This window comes from Ornithorhynchus anatinus, assembly GCF_004115215.2.
Source record: "Ornithorhynchus anatinus isolate Pmale09 chromosome Y5 unlocalized genomic scaffold, mOrnAna1.pri.v4 Super_Scaffold_Y5, whole genome shotgun sequence".
In the NCBI taxonomy this organism is placed as follows: Eukaryota; Metazoa; Chordata; class Mammalia; order Monotremata; family Ornithorhynchidae; genus Ornithorhynchus; species Ornithorhynchus anatinus.
In genome coordinates, this window is record NW_024396670.1 from 296,660 (window position 1) to 320,271 (window position 23,612).

The window sequence follows — 23,612 nt, forward strand, 5'->3', positions numbered from 1 at the left end:
TAGGCATGTTTCCTTTCCACAAGGAGCTGAACTGTCTTAGGGGGGAGAAAGACGTTAATGTAAATAAATAAATTGTGGCAATGTGCATACTTTCTGTAGGACTTAGGGGGAGTGATGAATAATTGATGTAAATGCAGGTGCAAAAGCAGTGCAGAAGCCAGTGGGAGAAGAGGAAATGATGACTTAGTTTGGGAAAGCCTCTTGGAGGAGTTGCACCTTTAATAAAGCTTTGAAATGGGGAGAGTAATTGTCAGTCAGCTATGAGGAGGAAGGATGATCCAGGCTAGAGGCAGGACATGGGCGAAAGGTTGGCAGCAAGAGAGATGAGATCGAGATTCAGTGTGAATGTTGGCATTAAAGAAGCTAAGTGTGAAGGTTGGGTTGCAGAAGGAAATCAGGAGAGAATTAGGTAGGAGGGGGTGAAGTGATTGAGTGTTTTAAAGCCAATGGTAAGGGTCAGATGTGATCTCCTTCTGGCTAAATCCAACAGCCTTTACTCCATCCTAATCTTTCTTGACCTCTCAGTTGTCTTCAACAATGTGCATCACCCCCTTCTCCTGAAACGGTATCGAACCTTGGCTTCACTCTCTCTTCTCCTGGTTCTCTTCTTACTCTCTGCTGTTCATTGTCAATCTCCTTCATGGGCTTCGCCTCCGCCTCCGACCCCCTATCTGTGGGTATCCTTCAAGGTTCATTTTGGAGCCCTCTCTATTCTCCAGTTACACCCACTCCCTTGGAGAACTCATTTGCTCTCATGGCTTCAGCTGCCACTTATATATGGATGATACACAAATTGATGTCTTCAGCCCTGATCTCTCTCCCTCTCTCCAGTCTCACATCTGCTGCCTTCCAGACATCTTTACTTGGATGTCCTCCCATCACCTCAAACATAAAGCGTCCAAAACAGAGTTCCTTATCTTTCCACCCTGTCCTCCCTCTGACTTTCCCCTTACTGTAAACAGCACCACTATCCTTCCTGTCCCACAAGCCTGTAACTTTGACATTATCCTGACTCTTCTCTCTCATTCAAACCATGTAGTCAACGCATCACTAAATCCTTTTGGTCCCACCATCATAGCGTCGCTAAAGTCCACCCTTTTCTCTCCATCCAAACTGCTGTCTTGTTAATACAATTGCTCATCCTATCCCTCCTGAATTACTGCACCAACCTCCCAGTCTCCTGTCTCTCCCCACTCCAGTCCGTACTTCATTCTGCTGTTCACATCATTTTTCTACAATACATGTCACCCCGCTCCTCAAAAAACTCCAGTGGTTGCCCTTCAATCTCCACATCAAACAAAAACCCCTCCTCATTGGCTTTAAAGCACTCCTCCACTTTGCACCTCCTACCTCACCTCCCTTCTCTCCTCTGTAAACCCACACGCTTCATTCCTCTGTTGCTAACCTTTTCACTGTGTCTTGATCTCACCTGTCCACGCCGCTAATCCCTCACCCATATCCTGCCTCTGGCCTGGATTGTCCTCCCTCCTCAAATCATACAGAAACATGCTCTCCCCCACTTCAAAGCCCTATTGAAGGCACATCTCCTTCAAGAGGCCTTCCCAGATTAAACCTCCTCTTTCCTCATCTCCCACTCCCTTCTGCATTTCCCTGACTTGTTCCCTTTGTTCTTCCCCCTCCCAGCTCCACAGCACTTATGTACATATCTCTAATTTTTTTTATTTATGCTTATCTCTGCTTCCTCCTCTGTAGACTGTGAGCTCATTGTGGGCAGGGACTGTGTTTGTTTATTTCTGCATTGTGCCCTCCCAAACTCTCAGTACAAATGAATGAATGAATGACTTTCTGTTTGTTGGGTAGATGGATGGACAACCACTGGAAGTTTTGAGAAGTGGGGTTACATGGACTGCATGGTTTTGTAGAAAGTAATAATAATAACAAAAATTTTGGTATTTTTTAAGCACTTACCATGTGTCAGGCACTGTATTAAACACTGGGGTGGATACAAGGAAGTTGGGTTGCGTACAGTCCCTGTCCCACATCGGCTTCCAATCTTGGTCTCCATTGTACAGATGAGATAACAGAGGCACAGAGAAGTGATTTGTCCAAGGCCAAATAGACAAGTGGCAGTGCCTGGATTAGAACCTGTGACCTTCTGACTCCCAGACCTGTGCTCTAGCAACTGTGCCATGGTGTAAGGCAAGAAGGGGGAAGTATGGACTGAGCTGGGGAAAGACAGGAATTAGGAAAGTCAACAAGAAGATTGATGCAGTTATTAAGGTGGGATAGGATAAGTGGTTAGATTAACATGCTACCAGTTTGGATTAAGAGGAAAAGGTGGAGTTTAGCATTGTTGTGTAGGTTGAACCGACAGAATTTGGTGACAGAGTGTATTTGTAGGTTGAGTGGATGAGATGAGTTGAGTCTAAAGCCAAGGTTATGAGCTGTGAGACAGGTAGGGTGGTGGAACTCTCTACGGTCAAGGGTTTGTGTTGGAATATTAGGAATTTGGCTTTGGATTTGTTATGTTTGAAGTGTCAGCAGTACATCCAGGTAGAGATGTCCCGAAGTTGGGAGGAAATACAGAACTGCACAGAATGAGAGAACAGGCTCTCTCTCATTCACCCCACACATTCAATCCGTCACCAAAACCTGCCGGTCTCACCTTTATAATATCGCCAAGATCCGCCCTTTCATCTCCACCCAAACCGCTGTCTTACTATTTCAGGCTCTCGTAATATCGTGGCTGGATTATTGTGTCAGCCTTCTCTCTGATCTCCCTCCCTTCCTCCTGTCTCTCCCCGCTCCAGTCTATTCTTCATTCCGCTGCCTGGCTCATCTTCCTGCAGAAACGCTCTGGCCATGTCACTCCCCTTCTTAAAAATCTCGAGTGGTTGCCTGTCAACCTCCGCACGAGACAAAAACTTCTCACTCTAGGTTTCAAGGCTTACCATACCCTTGCCTCCTCCTACCTCTCTTCCCTTCTCTCTTTCTACTGCCCACCCCACACTCTCCGCTCCTCTGCCGCCCACCTCCTCACCATCCCCCGTTCTCGCCTATCCCGCCGTCGACCCCGGGCCACGTCCTCCCGCCGTCCTGAAATGCCCTCCCTCCTCATCTCTGCCAAACTAATTCTCTTCCCCTCTTCAAAACCCTACTTAGAGTTCACCTCCTCCAAGAGGCCTTCCCAGACTGAGCTGCCCCTTTTCCCTCAGCTCTCTCTGCTCCCCCTCTACACCCCCTTCACCTCCCCTCAGCTAAGCCCACTTTTCCCCCCTTTCCCTCTGCTCCTCCCCCTCTCCCTTCCCCTCCCCTCAGCACTGGGCTCGTTCACTCAATTGTATATATTTTCATTACCCTATTTATTTTGTTAATGAGATGTACATCACCTTGATTCTATTTATTGCTATTGTTTTAATGAGATGTTCATCCCCTTGACTCTATTTATTGCTATTGCTTTGTTTGTCTGTCTCCCCTGATTAGACTGTAAGCCCATCAAAGGCTGTCTCTATCTGTTGCCAACATGTACATTCCAAGCACTTGGTACAGTGCTCTGCACATAGTAAGCGCTCATTAAATACTATTGAATGAATGAATGAAAATGAATGAATGAATGAATCCCATTACTGTAGAAGGCACCTCCACTTACCTTGTCTCAAAAGCTCATAACTGTGACATTATCCTTAATGCATCTCTTTTATCAACTAAATAATCACTTAGCAAATCCCATCAGTTCTGCCGTCACAGCGTTACTAAAATCTGCCTTTTCCTTGTCTTCCAAGCTGCTCCTGTGTTAATCCAAACAGTTATCTTTTCCTCTCTTGCCTAGTGCATCAGCCACCTTACTGACCTCTTCACCTCCTGCCTCTGTCTCCCCACTGCACGCCATACATCTATCTACTGCAAAAATCATTTTTCAAAAAAAAAAAATTTAGTCTCTGTCTGCCTGCTCCTCAAGATTCTCCACTGGGCGGATCTTGGCGATGTTGTGAAGGAGAGACCAGAAAGTTTTGGTGATGGGTTGGATGTATGGGGTGAAGGAGGGCAGAGTCAAGGATGATAGCAAGGTTGCTGGCTTGTTAGACGGGAAGAATGGTAGTGCTATCCACAGTGACAGGAAAGTCAGGGAGAGGACAGGGTTTGGGAGCAGCTTGAAAGGCAAGGAAAGGGCAGATTTTAGTAATGTTGTGAAGGCAGAACTGACAGGATTTGCTAAGTGATTATTTAGTTGATAAAAGAGATACATTAAGGATAATGTCACAGTAATGAGCTTGTGAGACAAGGTCAGTGTTGGTGCTCGCTACAGTAATGGGATGAGAAGGACCTCAGTCTTGAAAAGTGTTGAGCTTTAGATGGAGGGTAGCATCCAGGTGGAGCTGTCCTGAAGGCAGGAGGAGATACGAGCCTGGAGGGAGGGGGAGAGAACAGGGGAGGAGATGTAGATTTGGGTGTCACCTGCATAAGATGAGAGTTGAAGCCGTGGGAGCAAATGAGTCCACCAAGGGAGTAAGTATAGATGGAGAACAGAAGAAGGCCAACAACTGATCCTTGATGAACCCCTGCAGTTAGTGGATGGGAGGGGGAGAAGGAGCCTGTGAAGGAGACCGAGAATGAACAGCCAGAGAGATAAGAGGAGAACCAGGAGAGGACGGAGTCCGAGAAGCCAAGGTGAGATAAAGCTTGGAGGAGGAGGGGATGGTCGATAGTGTCAAAGGCAGCTGAAAGGTCGAGGAGGATTAGGCTAGAGTAGGAGCCATTGGATTTGGCAAGGAGGAGGTCATGGATGACCTTTGAGAGGGCAGTTTCGGTGGAGTGGAGGAGACGGAAGCCAGATTGGAGGGGGTCCAGGAGAGAGTTTGGAGTTGAGGAATTCAAGGCGGCGAGTGTGGACGACTCGTTCTAGGAGTTTGGAAAGGAAGGGTAGGAGGGAGATAGACCGAAAACTGGATGGGGGAGGTATGGGCATGTTCGAAGGCCCAATGGAAGAGACCGTTGGAGAGTAAGTGGTTAAAGATGGAAGTTAAGGAGGGAAGAGGGCAATAGTTTTTATAAGATGAGCAGGAATGGGGTCTGAAGCACAGATGGAGGGGTTGGCACTTGTGAGGAGGAAGGAAATCCCCTCTGATGATACTACTGGGAAGGATGGGAAGGTAGAGGGGAAGGTTGAGATTGGGGCGGGGGTGGAGAAGGGGAAGTGGTGACTTTGGGGAGGTCAGACCGATGGTGTTAATTTTCATAATGAAGTAGGTGGCCAGATAGTTGAGGGTGAGTAATGGAGGAAGGGGAGGAACAGGGGGCCTGAGAAGGGAGTTAATATCCAGAACAGTTGGCGGGCATGATGGGCATGAGTGTCAATGAGGGAAGAAAAATTGTTTTGCTTGGCAGAAAAGGATAAATTTAAAGTGAACAATGTTGGCTTGATGCTTAGGCTTTCACCAGCAGCTCTCAGCAGCTCGAACATAAGGGCAAAAGAGGTGGACATAGTAAGCTCTCAATAAATACTACTAAATCAATGAATGAATGTAGATTTCAGAATCATCTACGTAGAGGTAGTAGTTGAAGCCAAGGGAGTGAATGAGTTCCCCAAGGAAGAGGATGTAGTTGGAGAATAGAAGGGGAACCAGAACTGACCCTTAGTTAGAGGGTGGAGTCAGAGGAGAACAAATGCTTTGGGCATGTCATTCCCCTCCTTAAAAACCTCCAGGGGTTGCCTATCAACCTTCGCACGAAACAAAAGCTCCTCACTCTTGGCTTCAAAGCTGTCCATCACCTTGCCCCCCTCCTACCTCACCTCCCTTCTCTCTTTCTACTGCCCACCCATACACTCTGATCCTCTGCCACTCACCTCCTCACTGTCCCCTTTCACACCTATCCCGCCATTGACCCCAGGCCCACAGCCTACCGCTCTCCTGGAATGCCCTCCCTTGTTTCACATGTGATGTTGGGCAAGTTACTTAACTTCTGTACTTCAGTTACCTCATAGGTAAAATGGGGATCAGATTGAGTACCCCATGGGTCAGGGTCTGTACACTACAATTACCTTTATCTAACCCAGTGCTTAGAACAGTGTCTGGCATGTAGTAGGGCTTAACAAATTCCATTAAAAAAAAAGTTTCTAGATTTTAGATCATGTTGAAAGTCTGTTGAGATGGACAGGTTTCCCAGAGGTAGAAAAGTGTAGTCTAGCACCTGTAGCCAGGTTTCTTTTTGCGCCTTCCAGCATGACTTTGTGAAGTTGAGCCAGGCTGACTACATATCACTGCTTTATTCCACTGATAATAGGTAATGATCATAATAATAATGTTGGTATTTGTTAAGCGCTTACTATGTGCAGAGCACTGTTCTAAGCTCTGGGGGAGATACAGGGTAATCAGGTTGTCCCACGTGAGGCTCACAGTTAATCCCCATTTTACAGATGAGGTAACTGAGGCACAGAGAAGTGAACTGACTTGCCCACAGTCACACAGCTGACAAGTGGCAGAGCCGGTAGTCGAACCCATAAGGGTACCCCCAGCTCTGACCCAACTAGTTATGCTGTAATGAAGTAGTCTCATGACCTGCGCCTCGGACCCCATTCCCTCTCACCTTCTTAAAACCATCGCCCCTGCCCTCCTCCCTTCCTTAACTTCTATTTTTAACCACTCAATCTCCAAGGGCTCCTTCCCCTCTGCCTTCAAACACGCCCACGTCTCACCCATCTTAAAAAAACCCACTCTTGACCCCACTTCCCCCTCCAGTTATCGTCCTATCTCCCTACTACCCTTCCTTTCCAAAATCTTAGAACGAGTCGTCTACAATCGATGCCTAGAATTCCTTAACTCCCATTCTCTCCTAGACCCCCTCCAATCTGGCTTCCGTCCCCTCCACTCTACCGAGACTGCTCTCTCTAAGGTCACCCATGACCTCCTTCTTGCCAAATCCAATGGCTCCTATTCCATTCTGATCCTCCTTGACCTCTCTTCTGCCTTTGACACTGTCGACCATCCCCTCCTCCTTCATACCTTATCTCACCTTGGCTTCACGGACTCTGTCCTCTCCTGGTTCTCCTCTTACCTCTCTGGCCGATCATTCTCGGTCTCCTACGCTGGAGCCTCCTCCCCCTCCCATCCTTTAACTGTTGGAGTTCCTCAAGGGTCAGTTCTTGGCCCTCTTCTGTTCTCCATTTACACTCACTCCCTCGGTGAACTCATCCGCTCTCACGGCTTTGACTACCATCTCTACACAGATGACACGCAGATCTACATCTCCGCCCCTGTCCTCTCCCCCTCCCTTCAGGCTCGCATCTCCTCCTGCCTCCGGGACGTCTCCACCTGGATGTCGGCCCGCCACCTAAAACTCAACATGAGCAAGACTGAGCTCCTCATCTTCCCTCCCAAGCTCGGTCCGCTCCCAGACTTCTCCATCACCGTGGATGGCACGACCATCCTTCCCGTCCCGCAGGCCCGCAATCTCGGTGTCATCCTTGACTCGTCCCTCTCGTTCACCCCACACATCCTATCCGTTACCAAGACCTGCCGGTTTCACCTCTACAATATCGCCAAGATCCGCCCTTTCCTCTCCACCCAAACGGCTACCTTGCTATTACGGGCTCTCGTTATATCCCGGCTAGACTACTGTGTCAGCCTTCTCTCTGACCTCCCTTCCTCCTCTCTCGCCCCGCTCCGGTCTATTCTTCACTCCGCTGCCCGGCTCAACTTCCTGGAGAAACGATCTGGGCATGTCACTCCCCTTCTTAAACAACTCCAGTGGTTGCCTATCGACCTCCGCTCCAAACAAAAACTCCTCACTCTAGGCTTCAAGGCTTTCCATCACCTTGCCCCTTCCTACCTCTCCTCCCTTCTCTCTTTCTACCACCCACCCCGCACGCTCCGCTCCTCTGCCGCCCACCTCCTCACCGTCCCTCGGTCTCGCCTATCCCGCCGTCGACCCCTGGGTCACGTCCTCCCGCGGTCCTGGAACGCCCTCCCTCCTCACCTCCGCCAGACTGATTCTCTTTCCCTCTTCAAAACCTTACTTGAAAATCACCTCCTCCAAGAGGCCTTCCCAGACTGAGCTCCTCTTCCCCCTCTACTCCCTCTGCCATCCCCCCTTTACCTCTCCGCAGCTAAAGCCTCATTTTCCCCTTTTCCCTCTGCTCCTCCACCTCTCCCTTCCCATCCCCACAGCACTGTACCCGTCCGCTCATCTGTATATATTTTCGTTACCCTATTTATTTTGTTAATGAATTGTACATCGCCTTGATTCTATTTAGTTGCCATTGTTTTTACGAGATGTTCTTCCCCTTGACGCTGTTTAGTGCCATTGTTCTTGTCTGTCCGTCTCCCCCGATTAGACTGTAAGCCCGTCAAACGGCAGGGACTGTCTCTATCTGTTGCCGACTTGTTCATCCCAAGCGCTTAGTACAGTGCTCTGCACATAGTAAGCGCTCAATAAATACTATTGAATGAATCTTGATAAACTCCTCAGGGAAGTCATGTTTGCTTTGTAGTTTATAGTCCTGTTTGTATCAGATGCTTTGATATGGCCTATATGGTTCTGAAAATTATTTGGGAGTCCAGGAACATTCTTGTTAAAAGTGGTATAATTTTAAATGTATATTAATTTAAACTTAAAATATTCCTCACCAGGCAGGCAGTAGCATGTGTTAAATAGGTTAGAATGTCAGTCACTAATCGTATTTATTGAGACTTACGTGCAGAATACTATATTAATTGCTTGAGAGACAGCCATATAATAGTTGGTAGACAAGTTGCCTGCCCAAGAGAAGCCTACAGTCTATAGGTAGGTTAGTAGCAGGTGGTACTTGTTTCTCGTTACTTTGCAACTATATTTTAGTTCCTACAGGAATATAATTTAACCACACAAAAAAATGAAAATCTTGAAAGAAACCAAAAACCATTATTTTATAGAACATAGATTCAAAATAATTTACCAGTATTAGCCGTAGATCAACCCAGTTTTATAATTCCAGAGGGCATCCTGTTAGGCACAATCAATAGTAATTATTTTATTGAGGTCAAAGAGAGCAGTAAGGATCACCTAGCTTTTGAACTCCTTGTGGGCTATCAGCTCTTTGGAATTGTACTCTCCCAAAACCTTAGTTCAGTATTTGCGTATATTGTGCCCTAACTTGAGATTCCCAGCATTTCATTAAAGTGAATTGATATTTTTGTGTTTTCGCTTTTTAAATACTTAATCATTCTAGAAGAAAATGCTGAACCAGAGCTGGATGATAATGAAGAAGAGGAGGAGCCTACTGTAGAACCTGAAGTTGAATCACAAGTGGAACCAGTGACTCCTACAGTCCCTCCTCCAAAGAAGCGGAGAGGAAGACCACCTGGAAAGACCAACCAACCCAAACAGCCTCAGCGTAAGCTCATTCATTCATTCAGTAGTATTTATTGAGCACTTACTATGTGCAGAGTACTGTACTAAGCACTTGGAATGTACAAATCGGTAACAGATACAGTCCCTGCCCTTTGACGGGCTTACAGTCTAATCGGAAGAGATGGACAGATAAGAACAATAGCAATAAATAGAATCTAGGGGATGAACATCTCATTAAAACAATAGCAAATAAATTGAATTAAGGCAATGTACATTTCATTAACAAAATAAATAGGGTAATGAAAATATATACAGTTGAGCAGACGAGTAGAGTGCAGAGGGGATGGGAAGGGAGAGGGGGAGGAGCAGAGGGAAATGGGGGGAAAAGAGGCTTTACCTGCAGAGGCTGAAGGGGCCGGTAGAAGGAGTAGAGGGAGAAGGGGAGCTCAGTCTGGGAAAAGTTGCTAGTCTGGAATCCCTCTGTGAAGGCAGTGGGGGCTGCTGGCGTAGTGGATAGAGCATGGGCCTGGCAGTCAGAGGGTCAGGGGTTCTAATCCCGGCTCTGCCATTTATCTGCTCTGTGGCCTTGGGCAAGTCAATTCACTTGCCTATGCCTCAGGTACCTCATGTGTTAAATGGGGATTAAGACTGTGAGCCTCATGCAGGACATGAACTCTGCCCAACCTCATTTGCTCATTCCCACCCAAGGCCTGCCAAATAGTAAGTGCTCAGCAAATACCATTATTATTATTATAATTATTCTAACACTTCTGACACTACTATCCCTACCTCAGGGTCATACAGCAGGCTTGAGAAACAGCATGGCGTAGTGGGTATAGCACAGGCCTAGGAGTCAGAAGAACTTGTGTTCTAATACTGGTTCTGCTGCATATCTCCTGTGTGCCCTTGAGTAGGTCGCTTAACTTCTCTAGACCTCAGTTACCTCATCTATAAAATGTAGAAAGAATGAATGAGTAAATGAATGAATGAGCAAGTGAGCCCAGCATATAGTAAGGGCTTAACAAATACCATTAAGAAAAAGTGGCAGAGTTGAGATTAGAACCCAGGTTATTCTACTCCCAGGCCCATGTTTTATCCACTAGAGATATCCAGCAGAGATCTTAGAGAGCAGGAAATCTGTCTATGCACTCTATGTATTACATTCTCCCAAGGATTTTTACAGTATTCTGAACCCAGTAAATGCTCAATAAATACCATTAGCTTTAGGTACTAGATCACTTTGCCCCCTCCTACTTTATGTTACTGATATACTACTACAACCCAGCCTAAATACCTCCATCTTCTATTGCCAAGCTACTCACTGTACCTCGATCTCTTCTTCCTTCCCACTAATTCCTCGCCCGTATGCTGCCTCTGCCTTGTAACTCCCCTGCACTTCCCACCATTCATATTCATTCATTCAATCATATTTATTGACCCCTTACTTTGTGCAGAACACTGTACTATGTGCTTAGAAAGTACAATTCAGCATCAAATAGAGACAATCCCTACCCGACAACAGGCTCACAGTCTAGAAAGGGGGACACAGATAACAAAATAGTAGATAGACATCAATATAAATAAATAAAATTTTAGATAATAATAACAATATTGGTATTTGTTAAGCATTTACTATGTGCAGAGCACTGTTCTAATCGCTGGGGGAGATACAGGGTAATCAGATAGTCCCACGTGAGGCTCACAGTTAATTCCCATTTTACAGATGAGGTAACTGAGGCACAGAGAAGTTATGTGACTTGACCACAGTCACACAGCTGACAGGTGGCAGAGCCAGGAGTCAAACCCATGACCTCTGACTCCGAAGCCCAGGCGAATACACATCATTAATAAAGTAAATAGAATAATAAATATGTACCTATATACCCAAGCACTTGGGGTGGGCAGGGGGGTAGAGCAGAGGGAGGGAATTGGGGTGATGAGGATAGGAGGAGGAGCAGAGGAAAAGGGGGACTCATTCTGGTAAGGCTTGCTGGAGGAGGTGAGCTTTCAGTAGGGCTTTGAAGGGGGCAAGTGTGCTAGTTTAGCAGATGTTAGGCGGGAGGGCACTCCAAACCAGAAGGTAGGATGTGGGCCAGGGGTTCATGGCGTGACAGGTGAGAACGAGGCCCAGTGAGGAGGTTAGTGGTAGAGGAGTGGAGTGTGCAGGCTGGGCTTTAGAAGGAAAGAAGGGAGGTGAAGTAGGAGGGGGCAACCTGATGGAGAGCTTTGAAGCCAGTAGGGAGGAGTTTTTGCTTGTTATCAAGGTTGATAGGCAACTGCTGGAGGTTTTTGAGGAGGGGGGTGATAAGCCCAGAGCATTTCTCTCGAAAGAAAATCCAGACAGCGGAATGAAGAATAGACTGGAGTGGGGAGAGACAGGAGGTTGGGAGATCAGAAAGGATCCTGGTGCAGCAATCGAGTTTAGGATATGATGAGTGATTGTACTAACAAGTAAGTGGTTTGGATGGAGAGAAAAGGGCAGATCTTGGCAGTGTTGTGAAGGTGAGACTAGCAGGTTTTGATGATGGATTGGATATGTGGGATGAATGAAAGAGCAGAGTCAAGGAAGATACCCAGGTTGAAGGCCTGTGAAATGGGAAGGATGGTAGTGCAATCCACTCATGGGAAGGTCAAGGAAAGGAATCTACTGTGATGGGAAAGTCAAGAGAGGATGGGTTTGGGAGGGAAGATAAGAAGTTCTGACTTGGACTCGTTGAGTTTGAGGTGGCAGGAGAACATCCAGGCTGAGCTGTCCTAAAGGCAGGAGGAGATGCAAGCCTGGAGTGAGGGGGAGAGATCAGGAAAGGAGATGTAGATTTGGGTATCATTTGCACAGAGATGATAATTGAAGCCACTATTCAGTAGATCACCTTCCAAGTCTCCTTACAATCACATTTACACCAAGAGGCCTTCCCCAATTAAACTCTAATTTCCTCTACTACCTCTCCCTTTTGCTCATTGTGGGGAGGGAAAAGTAAGTGCTCAATAAAAACCATTGATTGACTGATTTGAAATGTGTATCTGCCTCGTCTCTACAGCATTTAGGTTCATATCAGTGACTAAATTTAATGTCTGTGTCCCTGCCTTACTCGAATGTCCTTTTAGGTAAGGAACATGTCTACAAACAGTGCTGTGTTACAGTCTCCCAAGAGCTTAGTACAGTTTTCTGTACAGAGTAAGCACTCAGCAAATTCTGTTGAGTGATTTCTTCTCCATATGACCAGCAAATCTCTGGTCATATCTCAACTTGTGTACTGATTCAGCTGCCTCATATGACTTTTCTGCTTCCTTTCATTTCCAGTCCATCCTTTAATCCACTACCCTGATAATTTTTCTGAACTTATCTTCTGTACTCATCTCTCCACAGTGCAAAAACCTCCAGGGTGTACTAATCCTTTTTCAGGTCAAGCAGAACTCATGACTCTTCTTTTCAGGATACTCAGTGGTTACTCAGTGGTTCCCTCTCTTCCCTTTATTCTTGCTCTTCTCCCATTACACAACTCACATTCTTTGTTCCTGTCATTCTTCATTCTTATTCTTATCTCTCTTATCACCTCTTTTTTGTGATAATTGTTAAGCTCTTATTGTATGCCAGGCACTGTTCTCAGAACTGGGGTAAATATCAACTAATTAGGTTGGACATAATCCATGTCTTGCATGGGGCTCGGAGACTTAATCCCCATTTTACAAATGAGGTAACTGCAGCACAGAGAAGTTAAGCCATGTGTCCAAAGTCACACAGCGGACAAGTGGCAGAGCCAGGATTAGAATCCAGGTCTTTCTGATTCTTAAACTGGTGCTCCATCCACTCTGCTTCTTTCTCTCACCCTTTCTCCAGCCTGAAATTCCTGACTGTCACAATCCACAATTTTCCCCAACCTCAGAACCTTCTAAGATCACACCTACCTTTTTTTCAGCACTTCATCTCTATCTAAGCTCTTGGGTATTCACACTCCCTGGTTACCATTTATGCTTTTATCTTTATACTAAACTTATCTCTATGTCCTCCTACCTGCAGTGTATTTAAAAATTTGTCTTCCTTTTTTAGGTGGTAGACTTCTTTGGGTCATCACATATTACTAATCCTTTTGAACGATCACTCCCTCTGCACACCGCAGATGTTGAATACATTTGACTGATTGATTTTTGGTTTTGTTTTTTGTTTTTAATGGTAGTAAGTGCTTACTCTGTGGTAGGCATTGGTTCTAATCACTGGGGTAGGTACAAGTTAATGAAGATGGACACAATCTGTGTCTCCATTTTATTAATGAGGTTAACTGATGCAAAGTGACTAGCCCAAAGACATGGAGCAGTTATGTGGCGGATCCCAGATGGTTGAGGGGACAAAGAGTTTGGGGTAGAGTGGTAGAAAAGGAGTCTCAATTTAAGTTCATCTAAGATTTAGATGTTTTTTTCCTTTTTTCCTCTTTCTTGGTAAGCCACAGCAATCATTCAAGTTGAAGACCAGAGCACTGGTGCAATTGAAAGCATTATAGTTGAAGTGAAGAAAGAACCTGATGTCGAAACTGTAGAAGTAGAAGAGGAACCTCAGTCAACTGATGTAGGAACTCCAAATGGAGATCTTACACCTGAGATGATTCTCAGTATGATGGACCGGTGATGGAGGAACGGCTCTGCTAACTAAGTAGATTAGTATTGGCAGTGTTTCCACAGTTCAGTTATTCCTTTATTTTTTAATTGCTCTTGGCTTTGAGATATGCATCATTTTAAATCACTTTAACCAAGTATACTGGGAAATAAAACTTCAAAGATAATGTCAGAAAGTATGTTTTAATCAAATTTTGCTGTTTTATGTTAAAACATTACAAACCATATGATCATGTGTCTTTTTCAGAGAGGGATTAGAAAGATAGTCAATGGAAAAAATTTTACATGAACATTATTGTGAAGTAGAGAAATAAAAACTTTGACTCACTTCATTTGGAAAAATCAGTCACTCTCCGTTTCCCAAAGTTCTAAATTTTATTTTAATTATAATATTCAGGTGTAAATGCAGGCTTTATAATTTCTTATTTTTGTTTTACTTTGACTCTATCTGCTTGAGGATGGGCCAATTGCCATTAGTTTATAATTTGATTCCTGTCCTGAATGCTTATGCTTCATGACAAGGCATCTCTATTGATCAAACTTGTAAATAACTTGTTTTTATTTAGGGGGTTTTTTTGTTGGTTTTTTTTTTCACATTTTAATTTTATCCACTGAGAGGTTGGGGACAATACAATTTAAAAATCTCTGCATTTTAATAAATCAGTAATAGTAATACAGATGAGTAAGAGTGCCCAGGTTCACACTTGCTGAATAGCAGTAGCCTTGTGGGAAATCTTCAATCCATATGCACATGAAACTGCATTTTTAACTTCCCTGATTTACTTTTCAGCTATGATTTCATATCTATATCCTTTGCTCTAGTTTATAACTGTATTTTAAGTTTGATGAATCCTCTGTTAAAACAGAAAAAGTGGTTTGATCATTACTGATACCAATCATTGCAGACCTGACTCTAGGTCATGAAATTTTTCTAACCAGTAATTTTGATTTAGATTTTAAAAAGGGTATCAATGTAAAATAAAAGAAAACAAATGATGCTTTTGAATGAACCTACTTTCACATGTTAAATATACGTAGGCTTTCTAACAGAAATTCATTAATACTGTTTTCAAACCAGTTTTTCATTTTTGCACATCATGCCTAAGAGAATTATTAGTTTAGCTCTGGAATCTCAATTAGTAGTACTATGTGATATTTTACTTTGTTTTAGGAAACCAATATAAAAAGTAGAAATAAAATAAGAATTTAAATATTACAAAGGTAAATATAGTTCTGTACAGCTAATAAATATTGGATTTACATGTCTATTGACTGCTGTATTTGAAATTATTAAATCCCTGATGCTTCTCTTATTTTGTTTTACATCCCCACTTTCAGTGGTTCAGCTCCCAGGGCAAGTGTTTTTTGGATTTTGTTTTTTTCTTTCTCTTTGATTGGGATCCTCTATCTCTTCTGAAGGCAGAGAACAAAGGAATTCCATCATATGACTTTGATGTTGAGAAACCCGCTGAAAATGTAATTTTAGGATGTTTGATGGTTTAAGGAGGATCAGGTATTTGCTGGCAAGTGCCCCAGAGAAATGAAGTGACTTGCCCAAGGTCACACAGCAGGCAAGTGGTGGAGCCAGCGTTAGAACCCATGACTTCCTGACTCCCAGGACCATGCTCTATCCACTGTGCCATACTTCTCCTTTCGTTCCCAAAAGAGAATCCTGTGGCTTCTATAGTCTCAAAATGGGGTAAAAGCATCTTAGCCAAACTGGATTTGAATGTAAACTGAATGGGCCAGGTAAGAAGAAACCAAAATCCTAAGAGGAACTGATTTAAGAGCCATGCTCCAAGGAGGAAGCCAAGACTGACCCAGAAGAGCTGTGGGAGTAATCTTCAAAGGACCCATCTCCTTCCTGTGCGCCTTCCTAGACACTTCTCCTTGGATCCCAACAGTTGCTCTTCAGTCTCTCCTGATACGTAAATTGTCATTTTATTTGTGGACATTCAAAAGAACCCAATAACATAAACCCACACCTAAAAATACCCAGCAACAGCACCAGTAGATCCAACATACCAAGTTTCAAATAAAAATAGAAAATCTAGTGAAAAGAGCATAGATCTGGCAGTCAGAGGACCTGGATTCTAATCCCGGCTCTGCCACCTTCTTGTTCTGTGACCCTGGGCAAGTAACAGCTTCTCTGGTTTAGTTACCTCATCTACAAAATGGGGATAAAATACCTGTTGTCCTTCCTTTAGATAATGAGCCCCTTGTGGGACAGGAACTGTGCCTGATTTTATAATTTTATCAATCCCAGTGCTAAGGCACAGTGCTTTGCAAATATACATGTATACCAAATATCACAGTAATAACCACTAACATCAGAACCTCTGCCAGGACACCAAGAACTTGCCCCTAAACTGTCAAGAAGCTGCTGTTCCTTCATTTTACTTCTCCTTGCTCTTAACTGCCTTCAGCCAGGCCTGGGTACACTGGGGAGCACAGTAGTGGCTGGCTGACCCCAAAGGCATCTCTAAGAACCTAGTACACTGTTTTGCACAAAAAGCACTCAATAAGTATGATTGAATGAATCTCTTTTATATATCACCAGCTGCCACTGCCTGTTTTTTATTAATTATATATTCATATTCTATTAATATATACTATATATTGAATATATTTTTTTTCACCTGTCTCATCGCCAATTCCTTGCCCATGTCCTGTCTCTGGCCTAGAATGCCCTCCCTTCTGAATTCCTCCAGACAATTACTCTCTCCCCCTTCAAGGCCTTATTGAAGGCATATCTTCTCCAAGAGGCCTTTCCTGACCAAGTCCCAATTTTAATCATCTCCATTCCCTTCTGCGTTCCCCTGACTTGCTCCTTTTGCTCTTCCTCCCCCTCCCAACCCTACAGCACTTACGTATATATCTGAAATTAAATTTATTTGTATAAGTGTCTTTTTATTAGTATTGAAGTCTGTCTTTCCTCCTCTAGACTGTCAGCTCATTGTAGGCAGGGATTGTGACTGTTTCTTGTGGTACTGTACCTTCCCAAGTACTTAGTACAGGCTTCTGCAGACAGTAAGCAGTTAATAAATATGAATGAATGAATGAGTCCACAGAGAAGACTGAAAATGAATGGCCAGAGTGGTAAGAGGAGAACCAGGAGAGGACAGAGTGAGTGAAGCCAAAGTTGGATACTCTTTTCTAGAGAAGAGGGTGATTGTCTATTGTGATTGTTGACAGCTGAGCAGTCGAGGAAGATTAAGATAGAGTGGAGGTCAAAAAGAGCATTTACGAGAAGATTACTGCAACTTTTGAGAGGGCAATTTCTCTGGAGTGAAGGGGAAGCCAGATTGCAGGGTATCTAAGAGAGAATTGGAGGAGGGGAAGTGGACATGGCACTTGTAAACAACTCTCAAGAAGGTTGGAAATAATATGTTTTTGTTAAGCACTTACCATGTGCCACACACTCTACTAAGTGAATACAAGTAAATTGGGTTGGACATGGTGCCTGTTCTGCTTGGAACTCAGTCTGAATCCCCATTTTACAGATGAGAGCTCAGAGAAGTGTCTAGCCTGTGGTCACACTGCAGACAAGTGGTGGAGTTGGGACTACAGCCTAGGTCCTTCTGATAGTGTTCTTTATCCACTTGGCCATGATGCTTCTTTAGAAATGGAATGAGGGAGATGGGGTGATAACTGGAGGGAGTGGTGAGGTCAAGGAGGGGTTTTTTTAGGTTGGGAATATCTAAGTTTGTTTGAAAGCAGCGGGGAAGAGTCCATTGGAAAGTGAACATTTGAAGATGGTAGTGAAGGAGGGAAGGGGGACGAGTGTTTTTAAAAGGTGTGAAGGGATGGGGTCAGCAATACAGGTAGAGAGGTAAATTTGAAGAGGAGGTGAGAGATTTCAACTCGAATTACTGTAGGAAACAGTGAGCCAGAGAGAGCAGAGTAGGGGCTTGGAAGAGAGCAGGGGAGATTTTAGGGATTACACCTGATTGTTTCAATTTTCTTGATGATGTAAATGACAGGTCATTAGGGGAAAGAGATGGTAGGGGACAGGAGGCTTGAGGAGGGAGTTCAAATGTCTGGAACAGCTGGCAAGCTGGAATGGAAGTGAACTAGGAAGAAGTGTTGTCGGGCTGGGGAAAGGGCCAAATTGAAGAGATAAGAATGAATTCATTCAATCGTATTTATTGAGCAATTACTATGTGCAGTGCACTGTACTTTTAAGATGGAAAGGTCAGAGAGTTTTTTGAATTTCCTCCAACAGTGTTCTGCAGCTTGGGTACAAGAGCAAAGAAGGCAAACTGGAGGTGATCCAGAGTTTTGGGTTAGTGGTACAAGACGTATATATCTGTAATTCTATTTATATTGATGCCTTTTTACTTGTTTTAATGTCTGTACTTTCCTCCTCTCCCTCCCCCTCCCCAGACTAAGCCCATTGTGGGCAGGGATTGACTCTTCATTGCTGTATTGTACTTTCCAAGTGCTTAGTACAGTGCTCTGAACACAGTAAATGCTCAATACATACAATTGAAGGAGTGAATGAATAGGGAACAAGGGAGTTCAGTTCAGTGGAAAGGGTGGTGATCCACTTGTGCTCAGGAGAAGGTAGTTTGGGTATAGAGACAAAATAGAGTGGAATGGCTGTAGAATACTGGAGGGGGTCAAAATTATGGAGGGGGGGAAAAGACAGATTTGCTGGACAAGGGTAAATGGGTAACAGCAGGTGAGGAAGCTGTGTCCGAAAAGAGGAATTTTGGTATTGGTGAGGGTAATAATATATTAATAATGTTGGTATTTGTTAAGCGCTTACTATGTGCAGAGCACTGTTCTAAGCGCTGGGGTAGACACAGGGGCATCAGGTTGTCCCACGTGGGGCTCACAGTCTTAATCCCCATTTTACAGATGAGGTAACTGAGGCAAGAGAAGTTAAATGACTTGCCCACAGTCACAGTTGACATGTGGCAGATCTGGAATTCGAACTCATGACTTTCACCACAAAGTCCGTGCTCTTTCCAATGAGCCATGAGATTGTTCAGTTAGTAGGGCTTATGAGATGAAGTTTTTGGTCCTAAGGATTCACCTCTTTGCTCTTAAGGATCCAACTTTGTGATTATTTCAATAATAATAATAGGATGTAAAGAAAACCCATTCAGCAGCGGGTTTTTACTTTAAACAAATTTGGAAAAGACCTGGGAAAATTGAGCAAAATGCTTTGTTTTTGAACTGAATTCTTCCTCCTGAGTTACTCACATTAAGCTCATTCTGGGCAGGGAACTTATAATTCTGTTGCACTCTTCCAAGTGCTTGGACTCGGGGCATACTAAGCTCTCAATAAATACAGTTGATTGATATTTGTTAAGTTTGTCATTAATAAAATTACATTTGATAAACCAGTAGAAATTAACTACAACTGGGTGGTGGTCCAACGTCATTTCCTTTTAGAGAAGTATTTAGTTTTAAAATTTTCTTTGGTTCCAAGACAGCCTATTGGAAATCACTTGTAAGACCACTTACTGATTATTCTAAATGGCATTTGTTAAATGCTTAATATTTGCCAGGCACTGTACTAAGCTCTGGAGTAGAGTACAAGCTAATCAGGTTAGACACAGGGCTCAGAATATTAATTCCCACTTTACAGATGAGGTAATTGAGGCTCAGAGTTAAGTGATTCAACCACGGTTGTACAACAAACAAGTGTTAGATTTGGGAGTAAGGCACAGGTCCTTCACACCACTAGGGCCATTCTGACCACCTAGACACATGCTCTGTCTACTACCATGCTGGTTTCCTAACGTAAAATGTGCCTCTTTCTTGTTACTATGAAGCTATTCTGTACCAAAGAACAGCAAGAAAGGAGCTTAGGAAGGCTGGAGAGAGAAAATAGGTTGAATCTTGGTGTAGTTTTGGAAAAGCTGGAATGGAGACCATCCTCAATGGGAAAACCATGTAGGTTTCGATTCCTTCACTTACCTGTCCACCTCATCTTCCTTAATCAAACTGCTACAAATCTGAAGAAATCCCAGATTGAGGGCACAGGAGTTCAATTCCCAGAAGTCAATCCATTTTTTAAGTTGACTAATTGAATAATATAACTTTAGCCAGCAACTTGATTACTGTGGCTTCATCCATCTAAATACAAGAGTAGGCCTTCTATTGCTCTTTTTCAGAAGTTCTTCAGTCACAAAGAGATTGCAGCTGTGCCTTAAAGACTGCTCTGGCTCAGGAGGCCAAGTACTTGATTTGTCTTCAAAAACTTAGGGCCTTTTTCACCTTTCACCTCCCTTCTCAAATCAGCCTTCTCAAGGGTTTTGTGTAGAAAGTCATCTGAATTAATACTGGTTTATACACAACTCCTTCCCTAGCTGAAAAAGCAGCAGACAGAAATCAGAGTTCATGCAATAATGTTTTATTGATGGAAAGGTATTTAAGTATAGTATTACATACAGGAATGTGGAGCTTTTTTTTAACCGATGTTCCCAAGTTTTAACATAAATAGAACATTTAAGACAAAAAACCTTAATATTGTAACGTTTCACCTGCAAAAGTTCTTGAAGTTGGACTGTACAAGGGAACAAAACCCCTATTTTTGAGGGAGTAGAAACAACATTAGGATCACCTAGTGTGAACAGTTGAAAAATGGGCTGTGGGGGTGAATAAAAAAGTGAATCTTCAATTTCGGCAATCACTTGCCCCTTGCCCCTCCTTGGCTGCGAGCCCTTTGCTCATTCTCTCAGTTCTCCTTCCTTCCATCTTTCTCCTTCCTCGCTTGCCTAGCCCATATTCCTCGCCTTATTCTTCATCCCATATCCCATATCTTCCTTCATTGCTTGAGTCCTCCTAAATCTCCCCTGGGGTATAATTCCCAAACTCGAGGCCTCCTAGATGAGAGAGGGTAGGAGGGATTTCTGCTCTGTTCTTGGTACCCGCCTGCTGCCCGAAAAACATGTATTGATTTATTCCACGGAAAAATCAACCGTCTCCAACTTTCTAAAACTCCAAGGGAAAGGGGGTAAAAACAAAACCAAACCAAAACGAGAGGTGCTGGCAGAAGATGGCGGATCAGCGGGGCCTCAGTCTGTGGGCGGATGCCAACCTGGGCGTGCTCCGCGTTCGTGCCTCCCTCGGAAAACTTCGCCCGGGTCCCTCAGTAAGCGGGTACCTGGTGCTGGGGCAGCAGCTGGCAGCCGCTGTTGACATGGCTGAGCACCTTCTGTTTGAGCTGCGCCACCTGCTCCCGGAGAAGGCTGGCGGTGGACGCCAGCTCCGTGTTCTGGCTCTTGAGGCTCTTGACCTTTTCCTCCAGCCGCGAGATCCGCTCCAGCTTCCTTTTGCGGCATTTGGAGGCGGCGATGCGGTTCCGCAGCCTCTTGCGCTCGGCCTTGATGCGCTCCTGTGTGTCCATGTCAATGGGGGAGAGCGGGGGACTCTCGCCGAAGCTGGGCACGTCGGGTACGATCTGGGGCTCGTCCTTGAGCGCCTGGAGCCGGGGGTGAGGCTGGGGCTGGCCCAGGCCGGGCGGGGGCGGGTAGGGCACCGTGTCGGTCGAGTAGTTCACCGTGGTGCTGCCCAGCGCGCCGGCTGCGTTGCCCGTGTAGCTGCTGAGGTTGGCGTAGACTGGCGGTTCTTGTTGTGCGAGAGAAGCGGCGGCGGTCGGGGGCCCCGGGATGAGGTCAACGCCGGCCCCGCCCGGCGGCTGAGCACAGCCCCCCGCGGCTCCGGCCGGCCCAGGCCCTCCACTTAGCTGGTTCTGTTTATGTAAGTCCTCCAGGGCCTTGACGAAGCCTTCGGCAAACTCCTGCTCCTCCGTGGCCGTCACTTTGGGGTAGTGGAACTGGGTGGTGGTCGGGGTTGTGGTAACCAGCCCGTTGGACTGGATGATGAGCCGCTCCAGCTCCGGCGAGGCCAGTTTGAGCAATCCTAGGTCCGGAGAGGTGAGTAGCCCATCGGCGGTAGAGCAGATGGCGTTACCTCGCAAATTTTGATCCCCAAGAAGCGGAGGGGGCGCAGATTTTAGGGTGGCCACAATCTGGTGATTAAGATTTATGGTGAGACCGTCTTTTTTCATCATGCTGCTGAAGCTGCCTTTCAACGGAAATGCGGCAGAGGGAAAGCGGCGGCCCGGGAAAGCGAGCTGCTGTTGTTACTACCGCTAAGGCTGCCTAATACATCCTCAGGGATGAAGGGTGTTTCCATTCTCCTCCCCCGCAGTGGCCCCAGGAAGGAGGTGGGAGGGGAAAAAGGAAGTTTAAACAGACCGAGCGAGTAAAGGAGGAAGAGAAAAACCATATTCCGAGGGAGGAGTCAGGAAGGGAAGGAGAAGAACAGGGACTGCTTTATTCGCTCGTGCCCGTCTCCAGCATGACTTGGAAATTTCCCGGTGACTGTGCTCTTCCAAGTGCTGTTCCCTAAAATCCACTTAGCAAAACTAGATGGAGTTTTAGCAGGGCGAATTGCATGACGGGAAGCACTGCTAAACTACTACACAAAATACCTCGTCAACACTTATGCCAATGCAGCCTCCTAATTCACTCCTCTTAAACTCTCAGCATTGATGAGCTCAATTTATTGGACGTGGGTGATATATTTTCCGGAGACTTCATTTACCCGCTGACCCGGATAAAGTCTGAACCGCCCACTTCCCCGCTTCCGGTCTCCCGGGCGACGCACCGTATACTGCACAACAGCGCGGAGATTTGGGGGCTGATGTCATAGGGATGGGACAGCGTAATGAAGTCACAAGCTATTTTCAATACACTACAGAGCGCTGACCACATTTGGTCAGCACTATCTGTGTTCATGCGCGGCATCTCGCTGCCTCACCCCAATCTAATCAATCATTTAATTATAGCCACAATTAATAATAATAAAAATGAATAACAATTATACTTAGTGAGCATTTATTATGTGCAGAACACTCCAGTTACAGGACCTGGGTTCCAACCCTGTTTCCGCCACAAATGCATTGTGATCTTGGGCAAGTCATTTCACTTCTCGGTTTCCTCGGTTTCGTCATTGTGGATTATGACCCACAGTGTGGGACGGGGACTGTGTCCAACCCGATGATCTTGTACCTGCCCCAGCGCTTCGTACAATGCCTGACACGTAGTAAGCGCTTAACAAATACAACAATTATTATTACTTTTATTCTGAGGCACTTGGTAGAGAACAGAATTAAAAGACCTGGGCCCTGCCCATAATGAGCTTACAGTCCAGAGGGGGAGGCAGACATGAATATGAATGATTTATAATGTATAATTTAAAGATATATACATAAGTGCTGTGGCCATGGGACTGGGGCAGATATCCAGTGTCCATAGGTCACCGATCCAAGAGCATAGAATGATGCAAAAGGGAAAGTGAGCCAATGTAAAGAAGGTTTAATCAGAGAAGGTTTCTTGAAGGAGATGTGACCTTCCTCTCTGCCCCCTCCCTGGAACCCCTCTCCCAGCACCACCTCTCGTCCCGCTCTGCCAGCACCAGCCCTCAGCAGTCAGCTTCTTCCCAACCACTTCCTGCCCCTCCTCCCTGCCCTTGCCCCATCCCTGGGATATCCCTGAGGTAGTGCAGCGGTTAGAGACGATGAGATCGAGTGTATGTCCAAGTCAGTGGGTGGGAGAAGTGGGGTGGAGCAGAAGGTCTTTTGAGCACTAACCCCATCCTCCTGTCCCAGCGCCACCCCTCCTCCCCCTCCTCCCATGCCAGCCCCCGTCAACTCATTCCCATCCAGACCCTCCCCATCCATCATGCCCTCCCCC

The 23,612-nt window shown here is 45.2% G+C and overlaps 3 protein-coding genes across 7 annotated transcripts in view; 2 read left to right on the forward strand and 1 right to left on the reverse strand.

Moving 5' to 3' along the window:
* Nucleotides 1-15,164, forward strand: part of LOC114808721 (transcriptional repressor CTCF) — a 95,646-nt gene extending 80,482 nt beyond the window's left edge. For 4 of the 5 annotated variants that reach the window (XM_029056535.1, XM_029056536.1, XM_029056537.1 and 1 more), the window contains 2 exons: nucleotides 9,167-9,331; nucleotides 13,728-15,164. In XM_029056535.1, coding sequence (XP_028912368.1) covers nucleotides 9,167-9,331; nucleotides 13,728-13,909 — 347 coding nt within the window. In that variant the 3' untranslated portion in view covers nucleotides 13,910-15,164. The remainder of the gene's footprint in view (nucleotides 1-9,166; nucleotides 9,332-13,727) is intronic. The other variant, XM_029056543.1, reaches the window with a different exon arrangement.
* Nucleotides 15,165-20,241: 5,077 nt separating this feature from the next.
* On the reverse strand, nucleotides 20,242-22,498 carry LOC114808724 (transcription factor jun-D). Its single transcript, XM_029056549.2, has one exon. It carries the CDS (start codon nucleotides 21,923-21,925, stop codon nucleotides 21,002-21,004), a length of 924 nt encoding a protein of 307 aa, XP_028912382.1. The 5' UTR covers nucleotides 21,926-22,498; the 3' UTR covers nucleotides 20,242-21,001.
* The window catches only part of LOC114808722 (mediator of RNA polymerase II transcription subunit 26), an 87,105-nt gene continuing 85,199 nt past the window's right edge, over nucleotides 21,707-23,612 (forward strand). Inside the window, exon 1 of the mRNA XM_029056544.1 lies at nucleotides 21,707-21,788. The gene's annotated coding sequence lies outside the window, so the exon portion shown is untranslated. The remainder of the gene's footprint in view (nucleotides 21,789-23,612) is intronic.

Excerpts from the sequence above, each read along its gene's own strand:
- LOC114808724 (XM_029056549.2), bottom strand. The coding sequence starts at position 21,925 with ATGATGAAAAAAGACGGTCTCACCATAAATCTTAATCACCAGATTGTG.